This window comes from Bombina bombina, chromosome 1 (genome assembly GCF_027579735.1).
Source record: "Bombina bombina isolate aBomBom1 chromosome 1, aBomBom1.pri, whole genome shotgun sequence".
Classification (NCBI taxonomy): Eukaryota; Metazoa; Chordata; class Amphibia; order Anura; family Bombinatoridae; genus Bombina; species Bombina bombina.
In genome coordinates, this window is record NC_069499.1 from 559,963,535 (window position 1) to 559,986,117 (window position 22,583).

The window sequence follows — 22,583 nt, forward strand, 5'->3', positions numbered from 1 at the left end:
CTACAAGAGAAATAAATTTATCAGGTAAGCATAAATTATGTTTTCTCTTGTTAAGTGTATCCAGTCCACGGATCATCCATTACTTATGGGATACCAATACCAAAGCTAAAGTACACGGATGACGGGAGGGACAGGCAGGCTCTTTATACGGAAGGAACCACTGCCTGAAGAACCTTTCTCCCAAAAACAGCCTCCGAAGAAGCAAAAGTGTCAAATTTGTAAAATTTGGAAAAAGTATGAAGAGAAGACCAAGTTGCAGCCTTGCAAATCTGTTCAACAGAAGCCTCATTCTTAAAGGCCCAAGTGGAAGCCACAGCTCTAGTAGAATGTGCTGTAATTCTTTCAGGAGGCTGCTGTCCAGCAGTCTCATAGGCTAACCGTATTATGCTACGAAGCCAAAAGGAGAGAGAGGTAGCCGAAGCTTTTTGACCTCTCCTCTAACCAGAATAAACGACAAACAGGGAAGACGTTTGTCGAAAATCCTTAGTTGCCTGTAGATAAAATTTCAGGGCACGGACTACATCTAGATTGTGCAGCAGACGTTCCTTTTTTGAAGAAGGATTAGGACACAAAGATGTAACCACAATCTCTTGATTGATATTCCTGTTAGTGACCACCTTAGGTAGGAACCCAGTTTTAGTACGCAGAACTACCTTGTCTGAATGAAAAATCAGATAAGGAGAATCACAATGTAAGGCAGATAACTCAGAGACTCTTCGAGCCGAGGAAATCGCCATTAAAAACAGAACTTTCCAAGATAACAACTTGCTCTCAATGGAATGAAGGGGTTCAAACGGAACCCCCTGTAAAACATTAAGAACTAAGTTCAAACTCCATGGTGGAGCAACAGTTTTAAACACAGGCTTGATCCTAGCTAAAGCCTGACAAAAAGCTTGAACGTCCGGAACTTCTGACAGACGTTTGTGTAAAAGAATGGACAGAGCTGAAATCTGTCCCTTTAAGGAACTAGCGGATAAACCCTTTTCTAAACCTTCTTGTAGAAAAGACAATATCCTCGGAATCCTAACCTTACTCCATGAGTAACTCTTGGATTCGCACCAATATAAGTATTTGCGCCATATCTTATGGTAAATCTTTCTGGTAACAGGCTTCCTAGCCTGTATTAAGGTATCAATAACTGATAAAATCAAGCGTTCAATTTCCAAGCAGTCAGCTTCAGAGAAATTAGATTTTGATGTTTGAAGGGACCCTGGATCAGAAGGTCCTGTTTCAGAGGTAGCGACCAAGGTGGACAGGATGACATGTCCACTAGATCTGCATACCAAGTCCTGCGTGGCCATGCAGGCGTTATTAGAATCACTGATGCTCTCTCCTGTTTGATTCTGGCAATCAATCGAGGAAGCATCGGGAAGGGTGGAAACACATAAGCCATCCCGAAGGTCCAAGGTGCTGTCAAAGCATCTATCAGAACCGCTCCCGGATCCCTGGATCTGGACCCGTAACGAGGAAGCTTGGCGTTCTGTCGAGACGCCATGAGATCTATCTCTGGTTTGCCCCAACGTCGAAGTATTTGGGCAAAGACCTCCGGATGAAGTTCCAACTCCCCCGGATGAAAAGTCTGACGACTTAAGAAATCCGCCTCCCAGTTCTCCACTCCCGGGATGTGGATTGCTGACAGGTGGCAAGAGTGAGACTCTGCCCAGCGAATTATCTTTGATACTTCCATCATTGCTAGGGAGCTTCTTGTCCCTCCCTGATGGTTGATGTAAGCTACAGTCGTGATGTTGTCCGACTGAAACCTGATGAACCCCCGAGTTGTTAACTGGGGCCAAGCCAGAAGGGCATTGAGAACTGCTCTCAATTCCAGAATGTTTATTGGTAGGAGACTCTCCTCCTGATTCAATTGTCCCTGAGCCTTCAGAGAATTCCAGACAGCGCCCCAACCTAGTAGGCTGGCGTCTGTTGTTACAATTGTCCAGTCCGGCCTGCTGAATGGCATCCCCCTGGACAGATGTGGCCGAGAAAGCCACCATAGAAGAGAATTTCTGGTCTCTTGATCCAGATTCAGAGTAGGGGACAAGTCTGAGTAATCCCCATTCCACTGACTTAGCATGCACAATTGCAGCGGTCTGAGATGTAGACGTGCAAAGGGTACTATGTCCATTGCTGCTACCATTAAGCCGATCACCTCCATGCATTGAGCTACTGACTGGTGTTGAATGGAATGAAGGACACGGCATGCATTTTGAAGCTTTGTTAACCTGTCTTCTGTCAGGTAAATCTTCATTTCTACAGAATCTATAAGAGTCCCCAAGAAGGGAACTCTTGTGAGTGGAAAGAGAGAACTCTTCTTTTCGTTCACCTTCCATCCATGCGACCTTAGAAATGCCAGTACTAACTCTGTATGAGACTTGGCAGTTTGAAAGCTTGAAGCTTGTATCAGAATGTCGTCTAGGTACGGAGCTACCGCAATTCCTCGCGGTCTTAGTACCGCCAGAAGAGCACCCAGAACCTTTGTGAAGATTCTCGGAGCCGTAGCCAATCCGAATGGAAGAGCTACAAACTGGTAATGCCTGTCTAGAAAGGCAAACCTTAGATACCGGTAATGATCTTTGTGAATCGGTATGTGAAGGTAAGCATCCTTTAAATCCACTGTGGTCATGTACTGACCCTTTTGGATCATGGGTAAAATTGTCCGAATAGTTTCCATTTTGAACGATGGAACTCTTAGGAATTTGTTTAGGATCTTTAAATCCAAGATTGGCCTGAAAGTTCCCTCTTTTTTGGGAACCACAAACAGATTTGAGTAAAACCCTTGTCCTTGTTCTGACCGCGGAACCGGATGGATCACTCCCATTAATAAAAGATCTTGTACGCAGCGTAGAAACGCCTCTTTCTTTATTTGGTTTGTTGACAACCTTGACAGATGAAATCTCCCTCTTGGGGGAGAGAATTTGAAGTCTAGAAGGTATCCCTGAGATATGATCTCTAACGCCCAGGGATCCTGGACATCTGTTGCCCAAGCCTGGGCGAAGAGAGAAAGTCTGCCCCCCACTAGATCCGTTCCCGGATCGGGGGCCCTCGATTCATGCTGTCTTAGGGGCAGCAGCAGGTTTCCTGGCCTGCTTGCCCTTGTTCCAGGACTGGTTAGGTCTCCAGCCTTGTCTGTAGCGAGCAACAGCTCCTTCCTGTTTTGGTGCAGAGGAAGTTGATGCTGCTCCTGCTTTGAAATTACGAAAGGAACGAAAATTAGACTGTCTAGCCTTAGGTTTGGCTCTGTCTTGAGGCAGGGCATGGCCTTTACCTCCTGTAATGTCAGCGATAATTTCTTTCAACCCGGGCCCGAATAAGGTCTGCCCTTTGAAAGGTATATTAAGCAATTTAGATTTAGAAGTAACGTCAGCTGACCAGGATTTTAGCCACAGTGCTCTGCGTGCCTGAATGGCGAATCCGGAATTCTTGGCCGTAAGTTTAGTTAAATGTACTACGGCATCTGAAATAAATGAGTTAGCTAACTTAAGGGCTTTAAGCTTGTGTGTAATCTCATCTAATGGAGCTGATTCAAGTGTCTCTTCCAGAGACTCAAACCAAAATGCTGCTGCAGCCGTGACAGGCGCAATGCATGCAAGAGGTTGCAATATAAAACCTTGTTGAACAAACATTTTCTTAAGGTAACCCTCTAACTTTTTATCCATTGGATCTGAAAAGGCGCAGCTATCCTCCACCGGGATAGTGGTACGCTTAGCTAAAGTAGAAACTGCTCCCTCCACCTTAGGGACCGTTTCCCATAAGTCCCGTGTGGTGGCGTCTATTGGAAACATCTTTCTAAATATCGGAGGGGGTGAGAACGGCACACCGGGTCTATCCCACTCCTTAGTAACAATTTCAGTAAGTCTCTTAGGTATAGGAAAAACGTCAGTACTCGCCGGTACCGCAAAATATTTATCCAACCTACACATTTTCTCTGGTATTGCAACTGTGTTACAATCATTCAGAGCCGCTAACACCTCCCCTAGTAATACACGGAGGTTTTCCAGCTTAAATTTAAAATTTTAAATATCTGAATCCAGTTTGTTTGGATCAGAACCGTCACCCGCAGAATGAAGCTCTCCGTCCTCATGTTCTGCAAATTGTGACGCAGTGTCTGACATGGCCCTAATATTATCAGCGCACTCTGTTCTCACCTCAGAGTGATCACGCTTACCTCTTAGTTCTGGTAATTTAGCCAAAACTTCAGTCATAACAGTAGCCATATCCTGTAATGTGATTTGTAATGGCCGCCTAGATGTACTCGGCGCTACAATATCACGCACCTCCCGAGCGGGAGATGCAGGTACTGACACGTGAGGCGAGTTAGTCGGCATAACTCTCCCCTCGTTGTTTGGTGAAATATGTTCAATTTGTACAGATTGACTTTTATTTAAAGTAGCATCAATACAGTTAGTACATAAATTTCTATTGGGCTCCACTTTGGCTTTAGCACATATAGCACAGATATCTTCCTCTGAATCAGACATGTTTAACACACTAGCAAATAAACTAGCAACTTGGAAATACTTTTCAAGTAATTTACTATAATATGAAAACGTACTGTGCCTATAAGAAGCACAGAAAAAGTTATGACAGTTGAAAATTAATAAACTGAAAAGTTATAGCATCAAATCTTTGTAAAAAACACAATTTTAGCAAAGGATTGCTCCCATTAGCAAAGGATAACTAACCCTGATAGCAGAAAAAAAAAATAAAAAAAAAAAAAATACAGAAATAAACGTTTTTTTTATCACAGTCAACTACAATCTCACAGCTCTGCTGTGAGTGATTACCTCCCTCAAAACAAGTTTTGAAGACCCCTGAGTTCTGTAGAGATGAACCGGATCATGCAGGGAAGACAATAAACTTCTGACTGAATTTTTTGATGCGTAGCAAAAGCACCAAAAAAGGTCCCTCCCCCTCACACATAACAGTGAGAGAGATCAGTAAACTGTCATAAATTAAATAAAACGACTGCCAAGTGGAAAAAAATAGTGCCCAAAACATTTTTTCACCCAGTACCTCAGAAAATTAAACGATTTTACATGCCAGCAAAAAACGTTTAACATTAATAAATTGAGTGTTATTAAAAAGCCTGTTGCTAGTCCCTGCAAATTAGGCTAAAGTTTTATGCATACAGTATAATTCCAGTGAAGTGCCATTCCCCAGAATACTGAAGTGTAAAATATACATACATGACAGCCTGATACCAGTTGCTGCTACTGCATTTAAGGCTGAGTTTACATTATATCGGTATGGCAGAATTTTCTCATCAATTCCATTGTCAGAAAATAATAAGCTGCTACATACCTCTTTGCAGATTAATCTGCCCGCTGTCCCCTGATCTGAAGTTTACCTCTCCTCAGATGGCCGAGAAACAGCAATATGATCTTAACTACTCCGGCTAAAATCATAGAAAAACTCAGGTAGATTCTTCTTCAAATTCTACCAGAGAAGGAATAACACACTCCGGTGCTATTATAAAATAACAAACTTTTGATTGAAGGTATGAAACTAAGTATAATCACCACAGTCCTCTCACACATCCTATCTATTCGTTGGGTGCAAGAGAATGACTGGTAATGGCAGTTAGGGGAGGAGCTATATAGCAGCTCTGCTGGGTGAATCCTCTTGCACTTCCTGTTGGGGAGGAATTAATATCCCATAAGTAATGGATGATCCGTGGACTGGATACACTTAACAAGAGAAAAGGAGAAACTATAGGGTGCAGTGGTGACTGTAGTTTAAAAATAAAAAACACCTGCCTTAAAATGACAGGGCGGGCCGTGGACTGGATACACCACAAGAGAAATAAATTTATCAGGTAAGCATAAATTTTGTTTTCTCTTGTAAAGGTGTATCCAGTCAACGGGTTCATCCATTATTTGTGGGATACCAATACCAAAGCTTTAGGACACGGATGAAGGGAGGGACAAGGCAGGAACTTAAACGGAAGGCACCACTACCTGTAAGACCTTTCTCCCAAAAATAGCCTCCGAAGAAGCAAAAATATCGAATTTGTAGAATTTAGAAAAAGTGTGAGGCGAAGACCAAGTCGCCGCCTTACAAATCTGTTCAACAGAGGCCTCATTTTTAAAAGCCCATGTGGAAGCCACCGCTCTAGTGGAATGAGCTATAATTCTTTCAGGAGGCTGCTGGCCAGCAGTCTCATAAGCTAAGCGGATTATGCTTCTCAGCCAAAAAGAAAGAGAAGTTGCCGAAGCCTTTTGGCCTCTCCTCTGTCCAGAGTAGACAACAAACAAAGCAGATGTTTGACGAAAATCCTTCGTAGCTTGTAAATAAAACTTTAAAGCACGAACCACATCAAGATTGTGTAAAAGACGTTCCTTCTTTGAGGAAGGATTAGGACATAATGAAGGAACAACAATCTCCTGATTGATGTTCTTATTAGATACTACCTTAGGAAAAAAAACAGGTTTGGTACGCAAAACTACCTTATCTGCATGGAAAATCAGATAAGGGGAATCACACTGTAAAGCAGATCACTCCGAAACTCTTCGAGCCGAGGAGATAGCTACTGAAAACAGAACTTTCCAAGATAAAAGTTTAATATCTATGGAATGAAAAGGTTCAAACGGAACCCCTTGAAGAACTTTAAGAACTAAATTTAAACTCCATGGCGGAGTAATAGGTTTAAACACAGGCTTAATTCTAACTAAAGCCTGACAAAACGCCTGAACGTCTGGAACCTCAGCCAGACGTTTGTGCAAAAGAATAGACAGAGCAGAAATCTGTCCCTTTAAGGAACTAGCAGACAATCCTTTCTCCAATCCCTCCTGGAGAAAGGATAAGATTCTAGAAATCCTGACTTTACTCCATGAGTAACCCTTGGATTCACACCAATGAAGATATTTACACCATATCTTATGATAGATTTTCCTGGTGACAGGCTTTAGAGACTGAATTAAAGTATCAATGACCGACACGGAAAAACCACGCTTTGATAGAATCAAGCGTTCAATCTCCAAGCAGTCAGACGTAGAGAAATTAGATTTGGATGTTTGAAAGGACCTTGAAGTAGAAGGTCCTGCCTCAGCGGCAGAGTCCATGGTGGAAAGGATGACATGTCCACCAGATCTGCATACCAAGTCCTGCGTGGCCACGCAGGAGCTATCAAAATCACTGAAGCTCTCTCCTGTTTGATCCTGGACCTGGACCCGTAACGAGGAAGCTTGGCGTTCTGACGAGACGAAATGAGATCCAGTTCTGGTTTGCCCCATAATTGAATCAACTGGGCAAATAACTCCGGATGGAGCTCCCACTCCCCCAGAAGAAAAGTCTGCCGACTTAAGAAATCCGCCTCCCAGTTCTCTACTCCTGGGATATGGATAGCTGAGAGATGGCAAGAGTGAACCTCTGCCCATAGAATTATCTTTGAAACCTCCAACATCGCCAGGGGGCTCCTTGTACCCCCCTGATGTTTGATATAGGCTACAGTCGTGATGTTGTCCGACTGAAATCTGATGAACCTGACCGCAGCTAGCTGAGGCCAAGCCTGAAGAGCATCGAATATCGCTCTTAGTTCCAGCATGTTTATCGGAAGGAGGGCTTCCTCCTGAGTCCACGAACCCTGAACCTTCAAGGAGTTCCAGACTGCGCCCCAGCCCAGAAGGCTGGCATTTGCCATCACTATAGTCCATTCTGGCCTGCGGAAGCTCATTCCCCTGGACAGATGGACCGAGATAGCCACCAGAGAAGAGAATCCCTGGTCTCTTGATCCAGATTTAGCAGAGGGGACAAATCGGTGTAATCCCCATTCCACTGATTGAGCATGCAAAGTTGCAGTGGTCTGAGATGTAGGCGGGCAAACGGAACTATGTCCATTGTCGCTACCATTAAGCCGATTACTTCCATACACTGAGCCACTGACGGCTGAGAAGTGGAATAAAGAGCACGGCAGGAAGTTAGAAGCTTTGACAACCTGACCTCTGTCAGAAAAATCTTCATTTCTACTGAATCTATCAGAGTTCCTAGGAAGGAAACTCTTGTGAGAGGGGAGAGAGAACTCTTTTCTTCGTTCACCTTCCACCCATGAGACCTCAGGAACGCCAGAACAATGGGACTTGGCGATTTGAAAATTCGACGCCTGTATCAGAATGTCGTCTAGGTAAGGAGCCACCGCTATGCCTCGTGGCCTTAGAAACGCCAGTAGGGACCCTAGAACCTTCGTAAAAATTCTTGGTGCCGTGCCTAACCCGAAGGGAAGAGCCACAAACTGGTAATGCCTGTCTAGGAAGGCAAACCTGAGAAACCGATGATGATCTCTGTGTATCGGAATGTGGAGATAAGCATCCTTTAAGTCCACGGTAGTCATATATTGACCCTCCTGGATCATAGGTAGGATGGTTCGAATAGTCTCCATCTTGAAGGAAGGGACCCTGAGAAATTTGTTTAGGATCTTGAGATCCAAGATTGGTCTGAAAGTTCCCTCTTTTTTGGGAACTATAAACAGATTTGAATAGAATCCTTGCCCCTGTTCCTCCCTTGGAACTGGGTGGATCACTCCCATAACCAGAAGGTCTTGAACACAACGTAAGAATGCCTCTCTCTTTATCTGGTTTGCAGATAATTGTGAGAGATGAAATCTCCCCTTTGGAGATGAGGCTTTAAAATCCAGAAGATATCCCTGGGAAACAATCTCCAGAGCCCAGGGATCCTGGACGTCTCTTGCCCAAGCCTGGGCGAAGAGAGAAAGTCTGCCCCCAACTAGATCCGGTCCCGGATCGGGGGCTACTCCTTCATGCTGTCTTAGAGGCAGCAGCAGGTTTTTTGGCCTGCTTTCCCTTGTTCCAAGCCTGGTTAGGTCTCCAGACTGGCTTGGACTGGGTAAAATTTGCTTCTTGTTTTGCAGTAGAGGAAGTTTAAGTTTCGAAAGGAACAAAAATTAGTCTGTTTGGTCCTTAATTTGTTGGACCTATCCTGGGGAAGGGCGTGGCCTTTTCCTCCAGTAATATCAGAAATGATCTCCTTCAGTCCAAGCCCGAATAGGGTCTGCCCTTTGAAGGGGATGTTGAGAAGCTTAGACTTTGAAGTAACATCAGCTGACCAGGATTTAAGCCATAGCGCCCTACGCGCCTGAATGGCAAAACCTGAATTCTTAGCCGTTAGCATTGTTAAATGAAAAACGGCGTCAGAAATAAATGAATTGGCTAACTTAAGAGCTTTAAGCCTGTCTAGGATATCATTCAATGGGGTCTCCACCTGTAGAGCCTCTTCAAGAGACTCGAACCAGAAAGCCGCTGCAGCAGTGACAGGGGCAATGCATGCAAGAGGCTGGAGAATAAAACCTTGTTGTATAAAGATTTTCTTAAGGAAACCCTCTAATTTTTTATCCATTGGATCTAGGAAAGCACAACTGTCCTTGACGGGGATAGTTGTACGCTTAGCTAAGGTAGAGACTGCTCCCTCCACCTTAGGGACCGTCTGCCACGAGTCCCGTGTAGCGGCATCTATGGAAAACATCTTTTGAAAAGCAGGAGGGGGAGAGAACGGTACACCTGGTCTATCCCATTCCTTTGTAATAATTTCTGAAAACCTCTTATGGATTGGAAAAACATCAGTGTAAACAGGCACTGCAAAGTATTTGTCCATTTTACACAATTTCTCTGGGACTACAATGGTGTCACAGTCATCCAGAGTTGCTAAAACCTCCCTGAGCAACAAGCGGAGGTGTTCAAGCTTAAATTTAAATGCTGTCATTTCAGAGTCAGACTGAAGTAACGCTTTCCCTGAATCAGAAATGTCACCCACAGATAGAAGCTCTCCTGCTTCGGCTTCTGTACATTGTGAGGGTATATCAGACATAGCTACTAAAGCGTCAGAAAGCTCTGTATTTGTTCTAGCCCCAGAGCTGTCTCGCTTTCCTTGTAACCCTGGCAGTTTGGACAATACCTCTGTGAGGGTATGATTCATAACTGCCGCCATGTCTTGTAAGGTAAACGCATTGGATGCGCCAGATGTACTTGGCGTCACTTGCGCGGGAGATATAGGTTCTGACACATTGGGAGAGCTAGGTGGTTTAACCTCCCTTTTGTCAGTCTGAGAAACCTCTGGTGATAAATCTTTAAAACCCATAATATGGTCTTTATAACTTATAGAAAGGTCAGTGCATTTGGTACACATTCTAAGAGGGGGTTCCACAATGGCTTCTAAACATAATGAACAAGGAGTTTCCTCTATGTCAGACATGTTTAACAGACTAGTAATAAGACCAGCAAGCTTAGAAAACACTTATTAATAACACTTAATAAATGTGAAAAAGCAATTAAACAAAAACGGTACTGTGCCTTTAAGAGAAAAAAACTACCACATAAACTGCAAAACAGTGTTAAAAAGTAGTAAACTCTACGAAATTTTTAGTGTGTATAAGAGACTAAAGCAGCATTGCACCCACTTGCAAATGGATGATTAACCCCTTAGGCCCCAAACCGGATTAGAAAAACGGTAAAACCGTTAAAAAACAGTCAAACACACTGCCACAGCTCTGCTGTGGCTCCTACCTGCCCTTAAACACGATTTTTGCAGGAAAAAAACCCTCTATAGTGGTCCTAGATGCCAGAGGACTCCTTTAGGGAAGCTGGATGTCTCAGTCTGAATATCAACTGCGCATAAAGTGCGCGAAAATAGGCCCCTCCAACCATGCACTCAATGTCAGAGGGCCTTAAAAAAGTACTCCTAGGAGTGATCTAACAAGCCATATGGAAAACTAGGCCCCAAATAAAGATTTATCACCCTCAGAGAAAAAACTTTTTTCTGTAAGTTATGCAAACGTTTTTACACTAAGTAATATGAGAGTTAACATGAATATTAACCTTATCTTGTAAGCATGATCCCAGTCGTTGTTAAATCACTGTATCAGGCTTACCTCAAATATACCAGGCATTGTCAGCATTTTCTAGACCTTATCATCTCTCTAGAAAAAAATATACTGAACATACCTCAAAGCAGGTAATCTGCAAACCGTCCCCCCAACTGAAGTTTTCTTTCCATACTCTTCAGTTATGTGTGAGAACAGCAATGGACCTTAGTAACAAACCTCTAAGATCATCAACCTCCAGGCAGATTCTTCTTCCAATTTCTGCCTGAGAGTAAAACAGTACAACACCAGTACCGTTTAAAAATAACAAACTCTTGATTGAAGGTAAAAACTACACTAAGTCACCACATATCTCTTGATACTTCCTTTCTTGTCGAGAGTTGCAAGAGAATGACTGGGGGAGGAGCTATATAGACAGCTCTGCTGTGGGTGTCCTCTTGCAACTTCCTGTTGGGAAGGAGAATATCCCACAAGTAATGGATGAACCCGTGGACTGGATACACCTTTACAAGAGAAATTTCTATTATTTTGACCAATCATGCTCTTAATATCTTTGTACTAATTTCATACTCTCATTTTTAGGATTGTATAGTACAGTATTCATGTTTTTAGGAACAGGATTTCTTGCAAATATAGAAAAGCAGCAGAGACCCTGTTCTGTACAGTGAGAGTGAGGTCTGTACAGAGGGTTTTTTTAAATTGTGGTCTGTACCATCACTTTAAGATGGTCAAGGTGCAGAAGCAATTATATTACATACAAAAAATTAGAGGGAATAAAAAATAAAAAATATTTAATTGCTATTGAAAAAAATGAGGAACGAGTATTTCACGCCCTTAATATAACACTTTTATGTAGTAATAATAATAGTAATATTTTAATTCCATAATTATAATTTTAATCTTAATTTTAGTTATTTCTTCTACTCTTATTTATTCTGTCCAATACGCTTACAAATACTGTGAGACATATCCTAAAAACAAACCATCACATGTTTTCATGTGCAATGAGCAGCTAGGATTATGTTCCTGAAAAGTTCAATGACTCAGGTGATACAGTCTCTGATTGGCTATATTGCTCCAAGCATTCTTTAAACACAAAATCACAGCCAGAGACCTTTTTTTTTTTAATTTAGTGGATTTTATAAAATTAATATTCAAAATCTAAACATGCATATTTTTTAACCCAACATATTTAAGTTATTCAGTTTTCTCAACAAGGATACTCGAGAAATTAGAACACAGGCAATGCGTGCTGAATGGAAGTGTAGATTCAGTAAGAATTCATCACTTCCTTGTCTCTTAAAAAAGGATTACCCAGAAACCTGTGAATTTTCCAATGCTACGTTTGAAGCAAAGAAGCAACATGTACCTTGGTTCCCAAGTAGAAGATTTGCCCACCATAGCTACTGATGGACTGGTAACAAGCCTTTTCTCCAACCAGTGCCTAAAATGTAAATGGAGACATTACATCAGAACTCAATACATGGAAAGCAAGTGGCTTCCAAAATATATAAAGATTTTCTAGGTACAGTATTTTATATGCTGTACCTATTGATTAAAATTGTATCCAAATCTTATATTTGGTCTCATCCATTGTTATCAATCCTAGATATCAAACTTCCAAACCTTAAATAATAAATCTACTTGATGATTTGAAACAATAAATAAATACGAGTTCATTAAACATATTATCTGATATCTATAATCGAAATTCCATTACTTTTGAAAGGTTTGTGTCTTGTTGAATTACAAACAAACATTATCATTACATACAAACCCCTATTTATTGTCATTCTCTAAACACAATACCACCAAGTTATCCTTTACTTGCTATCAACTTCCCACTAGTAGCAGTGGTCTAGATTATCTATAATATTTAGTTACCAGTTCATCTTACCAGAGCCTGGCTAACATTTCCTCCAGTGGCCAGAGACTTGAAGTGGCTGCTGTTGTATACTAGCTGTACTTCAGATATTTCCAGCATCTCCAGCTCCTCCTGGGTTTGCCGGTCGATCACATGTAGTTTCTCTGCACTGTCCAATAGCGCCACTGTGCGGGCATTAATCCACTTTGGTGGGAGGGAAAAACATACTTAAAATGCAGGGTACCAAAATACATGAGTTTCTATCTCCCAATAGCATATTCAGCCGATACTCACAGTGAAGTTAATAAGGTCATAGTGCAGGTGAAGCTGCTTCTGTTTATTTATATGTATAGCTCCAGATTCATCCCGTTTCACCTAAATCATTAGCAAGACAGAAAATGTGACAATGAGAACGAAAGATAGAGAAAATGGAGACTACAAATGGAATTGTATTTTTTTTAATCTGGTTGTGAAACTAATGAGCAAATTTTAGAATTTTACAAAAGGTGTATAAAATACATGAAACAACCTTGCAGTATAGAGTTTACTACACATTATTTAATTTCTTAAATGCCAAATTATATGCAATGAAATACTTAAAGAGATAGGAAAGTCAAAATTAAACTTGCATGATTCAGATAAAGCATGTAATTTTAAGACACCTTTAAATTCACTTTTATTTTCATATGTGCTTCGTTCTCTTGGTATGCCTTGTTGAAGAATACACACATATCCTACAATAGTTGGAGCTAGCTGCTGATTGGTCCTGTACATGTCTCTTGTGATTGGCTAACTAGACTAGATCGTCTAGCTGCCAGTAGTGCAGTGCTGTTCCTTCAGCAAAGGATAACAAGATAATGAAGCAAATTTGATAATAGAAGTAAATTGGAAAGTTGTTTAAAACTGTATGTTCTATTCAAATCATGAAAGAAAGGGTTTCCTGTCCCTTTAAACCAAATTGACAAGATACAATGTTATCAATATTTTTTTATTCAGTCTAGACAGATACGTTTCAAGCAAAGTATCAATGAGACCCAAACTGAGGTAATAAATAAATAATGTAAGTATTACAATAGGTTTGTACTGACAGACATACTAGTACACTGACTGAGTAATGGCATATGTTTGGAACACAAAAGACACTAATTCATAGCTGTTGCTCACTAACTGTATGTATCACTTCATTAGTCATGAGCAACTTTATTTTACTTGGCTCATGCTCAATTTTCAAGAGTTTGCTAGTTACCAGACATCCTGGAAATACAGCTGGAAACAGACAACAAAAGAACAACTTACAATCACATATATATACCACCACCACATTCAGTAAAGAAATGTGTCAGAAGCAAACAGACTATCAGCCCTCTAGATGAAGTTTTGCAAAATAGTTATACTGCATAATACCAACATTTTATTTTGGGGGGGATTACGACACCTTGTAGCAGAGCAACTAAGTAGAAGTTATGGATGAATTGACCACTCCCACTGAGTTCCCATAGCTCCACCCATTCTACTGTGCCCCAAAATGCTCAATAGAAATTGCACACATATGTACTAAATATTATTATTGTTATATTCATCAATAATCTGCTCGAAATTTATAGATGCCAGTTCACCAAACTATATATATTATAGTATTTTTCTGAAATAGACTCTCCATCTGCAGTCTATATTAAAAAGCCAGTGAGAGGCGCTCCCTTTCTCCTATATCTTGGCACTGCTTTTCTATGAAGATTGATGGAAACAGTCATCCTAAAGAGAAGCAAAGCCCTTGCAGGAATTTAGTTTTGCTGAACTAAATCCCATATACTGTACAAATGCATTATGTGTCAATGTCTGAATAAGCTGCAAAAAATAAATATAAATACTAATCTTACAATAACATTAGGTTTAAAGTTCCGCTACAGAGATTTAAATACAGCCCAAACAAATTATATTTTTGAGAAGAAAATCAGTATACCAGGAAACACAAATTCCATGTTAAAAAACTTCTAGGCACGGGGCGGAGCTTCGCCGTGCTGGAGCATGGACGCTGTGTGACTGAGCTCCGCAGCTGTTGGTCCCTATTAGGCATCTAAATTGGCATTTCATACTAAATATGGCCATAGCTACTCATACCACCAACCTTGCACCAACTGGCCCCACTTATGGACTATAACTAATATGCTGGAGATATTTTTGGCGAAGCCCAAGGCTGTCTGCTATGTGACAGCGGCCGCCATCTTACCGCCATCTTACCGCCAGAAGTAGTGCCCTGACTTCTCAAACCCCAATCGACTCAGACCCTGATACGCGGAGTCCCCGCGATATACCAGCACCTCATCCACCCTGCCTGAAGTGTTCTAAGACCCACTATCGCAGACGCGCAGCAGCTGAGAAGCTGTGACAGGGAGCTGCATCAGAGACCCCAACTTCATCGGGTGAGCACGGCGACACCGCGAGCTGCGGTCGCAAGCACATAACTATAGATACACTTACTGAACCCGAATAAGGCTTACAGGAGGGCACAGGGATAGGCCGGACTGTTTAACAACTTACAGAACCGACTAGAACACAGCATTTCCCTCTGAGGATACCGAGGCCTAGTGATACACTCTCACTCACAGGCCCTGCGGCCGTCCTCCACTGCCATTTCAATCTACAGCTGCTTTGAGCCCTCTTATTGTGCCCGCTAATTGCCCCTCAAGGCCTTTACAAATACTGCAACCTAAGCCTCCCCTAGCCATTATCAATCTCACAATTTAAGCCAGGCATTTCGCTCCCCTTCCTGTTCATGCCATCTGCAATCCCATTATGGCAGGCAGGAAAGGTAATAAACCTGAAAAACAAGGCAAATTAACCCAACTTGGCCCTTCAGTATCATCCTTTTTCCAGCCTCAAGATACAACTGGCACGACCATTATGCAGGCTACAGATTCCACTCCTGTTAACTCCACTGCGAATAACACACAAGACCCCCTGCAGTCTATCCAATCCCAGATTGCTAGTCTCCCATCTAAATCTGATATTGCTGACTTGAAGAATTTTATAAAAAATGAAATCAAAGACCTAAAGAAGGATCTTAATGACCTTGGTTCTAGGATGGAATTCTTGGAGGAGGGACATGACCACCTTAATAACATGGTTAGCCTGAATTCCCAACAAATATCTATCCAAGACTCTATGCTGCAAAATTTGAATGATAAAATTGAGGACCTCGAAAATCGAGGGCGGAGGAACAATTTGCGACTTAGGGGAATCCCTGAGGATGTTTCTCAAGAGCACCTTAGGGCCTATGTCACTGAGCTCTTTCATGTCCTACTCCCTCAAGCTCCTCCCATACAACATGATGACATCGAGAGAATCCACAGGGCCCTCAGGCCTCCTGCAAGACCCCCGGCACCTCCCAGGGATGTTATTATCAGATTTCTAAAGTTCACCACCAAGGAGGAGATCTGGCAAGCCGCGAGAACTAGGAGGACAATCCTTTTCCATAACCATAATCTACAGATCTATCATGACCTATGCCCCCAGACAATCCAGCGCAGAAGAGAGGTTCGCTTCATCACCAAAGTCCTTCAGGAAAAAAGCATTAAATACCGTTGTGGCTTCCCTTTTCAGCTTAATTATCTCATTCAACGGAGGACAGATTATATACAAAAACTTCTCTGACTTGGAGGATGTATCCAGGAAACTTAACATATCTTTTGACCCTCCCTCAGAGAAAATTATCGTCCCAGCTCCTGGGCTGGACCGCTCAGGGGAAGGATCTTCCAGAGATCAAAGACTGAGTTGGTCAAGGGTAGAACCTAAACGACGCAAGACCGGCCCTACATCTCCAGCTGCAGAAACCTGAGGCCCTCTATTTACCATCTACACATTCCGCACACAAGCATTGGTTTTGACTTTGGACATTTTCTCTGCTGGAACATTTCTTCCTGAGGGACTCTATGATAGGTTGTTCCAGGGGTAATGTATGAACGACTTCTTTGTTTGTTTGTATTTGTTCCTGATAACCATGTTGCTTCAATATGTCCATTCTAGTTTAATTTCTACTGTTGCTAACAATGCCTTATTTTCAGTCATTTAATGTTTGATTGCCATATAGGGTTATCCGACATCATTCCTCCTCCCCGAATGGTGTACTCACAAACCTAATTACTAGCGGACATTACCACCTTCTGACTGGGAATATAGCCTCCTATCAATCCCGCATCTTTAGAAATCTAAATGCCCTCACAAACATTACCTATGGCCACACACCTTAGATCTATTAAAATATTGTCCCATAATGTCAAGGGATTGAACACCCCTCAAAAAAGATCCCAAGCCTTGAGAGATTACCATAGACAAAAAAGTGATATCATCCTAATTCAGGAGACTCATTTCAAGAAAGGCAGAGAACCCTAACAGTCCCTTAGGAAATTTGGCCAAGTGTTCTTATCCTCAAATACTTCTAAACATAACGGCGTGGGAATACTAATCCGCAAACAGATCCCCTTTCATATCACTAACATCTTCAAAGATAGAGAAGGTAGACTAATTGTTATCACTGGCAAACTTTTCAATAAAGTTATTACTATCGCCAATATATATGCTCCTAATTCCTGCCCCACCCAATTTTTCCTTCAATCCTGTAACACCATCTCTGAATTATCTAGGGGTAGTTTAATTTTGGGAGGGGATTTCAATTTAGCTTTTGACCCCAACTTGGACTGTTTTTCGGGATCATCCGCGATCTCCCAGAAGGTTCTAAAAGCGATCAAATCCCACATCTCCAAGCTAAACGTCCATGATGCTTGGAGAATCCATCATCCCATGGTCAAGGATTATAAGTTTTATTCATATCCCCACCAATCCTACTCCCGCATTGATTATTTGATGATCGATGTTACTAGCTTAGCCCTGGTCCAATCCACCAATATTATGCCCATCACGTGGTCAGACCATGCCATGATCTCCTGTTCCCTCAATTGGCCCACCTCTCAAAGACAGGAACGCATGTGGAGGCTTGATGAGTCGCTCCTGTCTGACCCTATAGTTAAAATACAAATAACTAAGAATCTTGAGTCCTATTTCCTTTCTAACACCACTCCAGATGTTTCTCCTCTCAATGTGTGGGAAGCCCACAAGTGTGTACTTAGAGGAGAGCTCATAGCGATCAAAGCTGAAAGAAATAAACAAAACACCCTTGCACTTAAAAACCTCTTAGAAGAATTAGAAAAACTACAGGATTCCCATAAAAAATACCCCAATAGCCCTTCCCTACTCGAACATATTAAACACAAACAAGGTCAGCTGACCCTCCTTTTGGGTCTGGAGGCCAAACGTAGAGCTCTTTTCCTCAGAAGAAGGTTTTACGAAGGGGGTAATAAACAAAGCAAACTATTAGCTTGTCTACTACGCAGCAGAGCCTCGAGGGGTTATATTATGTCCATAAAAGACAAAACAGGCAAGACTTGGTCCACCTCTTCTGATATCGCGAACCAATTTCGTTCATATTACAAAGATCTTTATAACTTAGATAATAATAACACCCCCCTTCCCCAGAAGAAATCACTGACTACTTGACCTCCCTACACCTCCCCTCCCTGACGACAGAGCAAAAATCTGACCTGGAATCACCCTTCACTTTAAAAGAACTACAGAAAGCCATCCTTTCCTTCCCCCCGGGCAAGGCCCCAGGCCCTGATGGATTCGGCCATTCATATTATTCCAAATTTATAGATACCCTTGCCCCCCACCTGTTGGCCCATTTCACCGATATCGACAATAATAAATTCTTCTCTCCCCAATCCCTTCTAGCACATATCTCCGTTATTCCTAAACCTAATAAATCCCCTGAATCTATTCCCAACTACAGACCGATTTCCCTGCTAAATGCAGATGTAAAAATTTACGCCAAAATGATAGCAACTAGATTGAACCAACATCTCCCATCCTTAATCCATCAAGATCAGGTGGGGTTCATTCCCTTCAGAGAGGCAAAGGACAATACGGTCCGCAATCTCCACCTCTTATGGCATTCTAAAAAACAAGGCCTTCCCGCGATCTGGTTATCCACCGACGCGGAGAAGGCCTTTGACCGAGTTCGATGGTCCTTCCTCAAATCCACCTTACAGACCATGGGGTTAGGTGAGCTCATGATCCACAGAATATTTGCCCTATACCATAATCCTAGTGCTCGAATCTCCTTAAATGGTATCCTTTCCACGCCATTCCCGATTTCGAATGGTACTGGGCAGGGATGCCCCTTATCCCCACTATTGTTTGTATGTCTCTTAGAGACATTTGCCACTAGGATCAGACTAAACCCAGATATCAAGGGCATAACAGTTGGTGGTGAGACCTATAAATTATCCCTTTTTGCAGACGATGTGCTGTTCTCCCTTACTTCTCCCGACACATCGATCCCTATCCTCCTAGAGGAACTTTCGATATTTAATAAACTAACCAACTTCCTCATTAACCAGTCCAAATCAGAATACATTGGAGTCTCACTACCCCATACTCTTGCTCAACAAATTGAATTACTTTGCCCCTTCCGCAGGTGCAGAACCTCCTTACGATACCTAGGTATCCACCTCACCAAGGATTTAGAGACTATCTATAATCTAAACTATGCCCCCCTGAAGCTATCCCTGGAAAGGGAGCTCTCGTTGTGGCACTCTAGACACCTATCCTGGATTGGCAGAATTAATGCCATAAAAATGACAGCCTTCCCCAGACTTCTATACCTGCTACAAACCCTCCCTGTCCCACTCCCTTCCCATTACCTTAAGAATTTGCAACAACTATTTAATTCATTTATATGGAGAGGCGGTCACTCAAGGATTAATAAGCGAATAATGCTAACCCCTCGTATACACGGCGGCCTCGGAGTCCCTAACTTAGAGCTTTATAGATCTGCTATTTTCATCCAGCGAATTCTCGACTGGAGGGTTCATAAGACTCAGAAGAGGTGGATCTCGCTTGAGGAACACTTGCATAAAGACTTACACTTACATTCCATTTGCTGGACTCCCCGATCCGCACCCACCGTTCAAAACTTAGATAATCCTATCACCAAGGAAACCCTAATCCAATGGGAGAGGGCAAACGTAACCAATCCATACCTTTCTTCCAGACCTTCCCCGCTCACCTCGTTACTACACAACCCAGAGTTCTCTCTGACCGAGCTAAGAACCCATTCCTTACATATTGACCCTTCCCCTGATGTGGCGATTCACCACCTCTCTGATAAAGATCACCTACACTCTCAGGCAAAACTACAAGAATTAAACTATGACTGGGCCCATAACTGGTTTAATTACAGGAGACTTCACCATTATATCACTTCACACAAATATTATTACAATATGCTCAGACCTATGACTAAGCTTGAGACTATATTGTCATCCCCTATCTCCTTAAATCACACCCTGTCCAAAATATACTCTATATTATCCCACCCTCCCCCTGGCAATTTACCGGGAACTATTGAGTCCTGGGAGAGGGAACTAGGAGTCATCATCCTACCACATACAGCAACCTCTATTTTTATTAACACCAAAACTTCTTCATCCTCGGCAGCTATGCTGGAGATGAACTATAAAATCCTCCATAAATGGTACCTCACCCCCAGACGTTTGCATAAATTGTACCCCACAACAAGTAACCGTTGCTGGCGCTGTGGCCACGTTGGCAGTGGCATGGGCCACATGTGGTGGTGGTGCAACAGCATAAACTCATATTGGAGAGCCCTCATAGGGGAAATTGAAAAAATCCTTCAGCTTACATTACCATTAGACCCGCTAATATTTCTTTTAAACAAACATATTAAGCTCCCCTCTAAAGCCCACAGCATCCTGTTACGCATACTTACAAATAGCGCCAAATCCCTTATCGCTAAATACTGGAAATCTCAGGATCCACCAAATGTAATACTATGGAGACTCAAAGTCACTGACCTGATAGAATTGGAAGAGTATAGATCATTCAGGCTGGATTCCAGAGACATATTTCTCATTGCCCAAGATATGTGGACACAATATATGAAAACAGTAACATCAGTCAGTGAATTACCCCTGCTAACGTAATTATTTCCCTGTGAATAACAGAATTTATGTTTACCTGATAAATTACTTTCTCCAGCGGTGTGTCCGGTCCACGGCGTCATCCTTACTTGTGGGATATTCTCTTCCCTAACAGGAAATGGCAAAGAGCCCAGCAAAGCTGGTCACATGATCCCTCCTAGGCTCCGCCTACCCCAGTCATTCGACCGACGTTAAGGAGGAATATTAGCATAGGAGAAACCATATGGTACCGTGGTGACTGTAGTTAAAGAAAATAAATTATCAGACCTGATTAAAAAAACCAGGGCGGGCCGTGGACCGGACACACCGTTGGAGAAAGTAATTTATCAGGTAAACATAAATTCTGTTTTCTCCAACATAGGTGTGTCCGGTCCACGGCGTCATCCTTACTTGTGGGAACCAATACCAAAGCTTTAGGACACGGATGAAGGGAGGGAGCAAATCAGGTCACCTAAATGGAAGGCACCACGGCTTGCAAAACCTTTCTCCCAAAAATAGCCTCAGAAGAAGCAAAAGTATCAAACTTGTAAAATTTGGTAAAAGTGTGCAGTGAAGACCAAGTCGCTGCCCTACATATCTGATCAACAGAAGCCTCGTTCTTGAAGGCCCATGTGGAAGCCACAGCCCTAGTGGAATGAGCCGTGATTCTTTCGGGAGGCTGCCGTCCGGCAGTCTCGTAAGCCAATCTGATGATGCTTTTAATCCAAAAAGAGAGAGAGGTAGAAGTTGCTTTTTGACCTCTCCTTTTACCGGAATAAACAACAAACAAGGAAGATGTTTGTCTAAAATCCTTTGTAGCATCTAAATAGAATTTTAGAGCGCGAACAACATCCAAATTGTGCAACAAACGTTCCTTCTTTGAAACTGGTTTCGGACACAGAGAAGGTACGATAATCTCCTGGTTAATGTTTTTGTTAGAAACAACTTTTGGAAGAAAACCAGGTTTAGTACGTAAAACCACCTTATCTGCATGGAACACCAGATAAGGAGGAGAACACTGCAGAGCAGACAATTCTGAAACTCTTCTAGCAGAAGAAATTGCAACTAAAAACAAAACTTTCCAAGATAATAACTTAATATCAACGGAATGTAAGGGTTCAAACGGAACCCCCTGAAGAACTGAAAGAACTAAGTTGAGACTCCAAGGAGGAGTCAAAGGTTTGTAAACAGGCTTAATTCTAACCAGAGCCTGAACAAAGGCTTGAACATCTGGCACAGCTGCCAGCTTTTTGTGAAGTAACACAGACAAGGCAGAAATCTGTCCCTTCAGGGAACTAGCAGATAATCCTTTTTCCAATCCTTCTTGAAGGAAGGATAGAATCTTAGGAATCTTAACCTTGTCCCAAGGGAATCCTTTAGATTCACACCAACAGATATATTTTTTCCAAATTTTGTGGTAAATCTTTCTAGTTACAGGCTTTCTGGCCTGAACAAGAGTATCGATAACAGAATCTGAGAACCCTCGCTTCGATAAGATCAAGCGTTCAATCTCCAAGCAGTCAGCTGGAGTGAAACCAGATTCGGATGTTCGAACGGACCCTGAACAAGAAGGTCTCGTCTCAAAGGTAGCTTCCAAGGTGGAGCCGATGACATATTCACCAGATCTGCATACCAAGTCCTGCGTGGCCACGCAGGAGCTATCAAGATCACCGACGCCCTCTCCTGATTGATCCTGGCTACCAGCCTGGGGATGAGAGGAAACGGCGGGAACACATAAGCTAGTTTGAAGGTCCAAGGTGCTACTAGTGCATCCACTAGAGCCGCCTTGGGATCCCTGGATCTGGACCCGTAGCAAGGAACTTTGAAGTTCTGACGAGAGGCCATCAGATCCATGTCT

The 22,583-nt window shown here is 42.4% G+C and overlaps 1 protein-coding gene across 1 annotated transcript in view; it reads right to left on the minus strand.

Annotated features, from left to right (window-relative positions):
• VPS8 (VPS8 subunit of CORVET complex) overlaps nucleotides 1–22,583 on the minus strand; it is a 478,663-nt gene that overhangs the window by 357,698 nt on the left and 98,382 nt on the right. Inside the window, 3 exon segments of the mRNA XM_053698746.1 lie at nucleotides 12,198–12,272; nucleotides 12,726–12,896; nucleotides 12,987–13,067. Coding sequence (XP_053554721.1) covers nucleotides 12,198–12,272; nucleotides 12,726–12,896; nucleotides 12,987–13,067 — 327 coding nt within the window.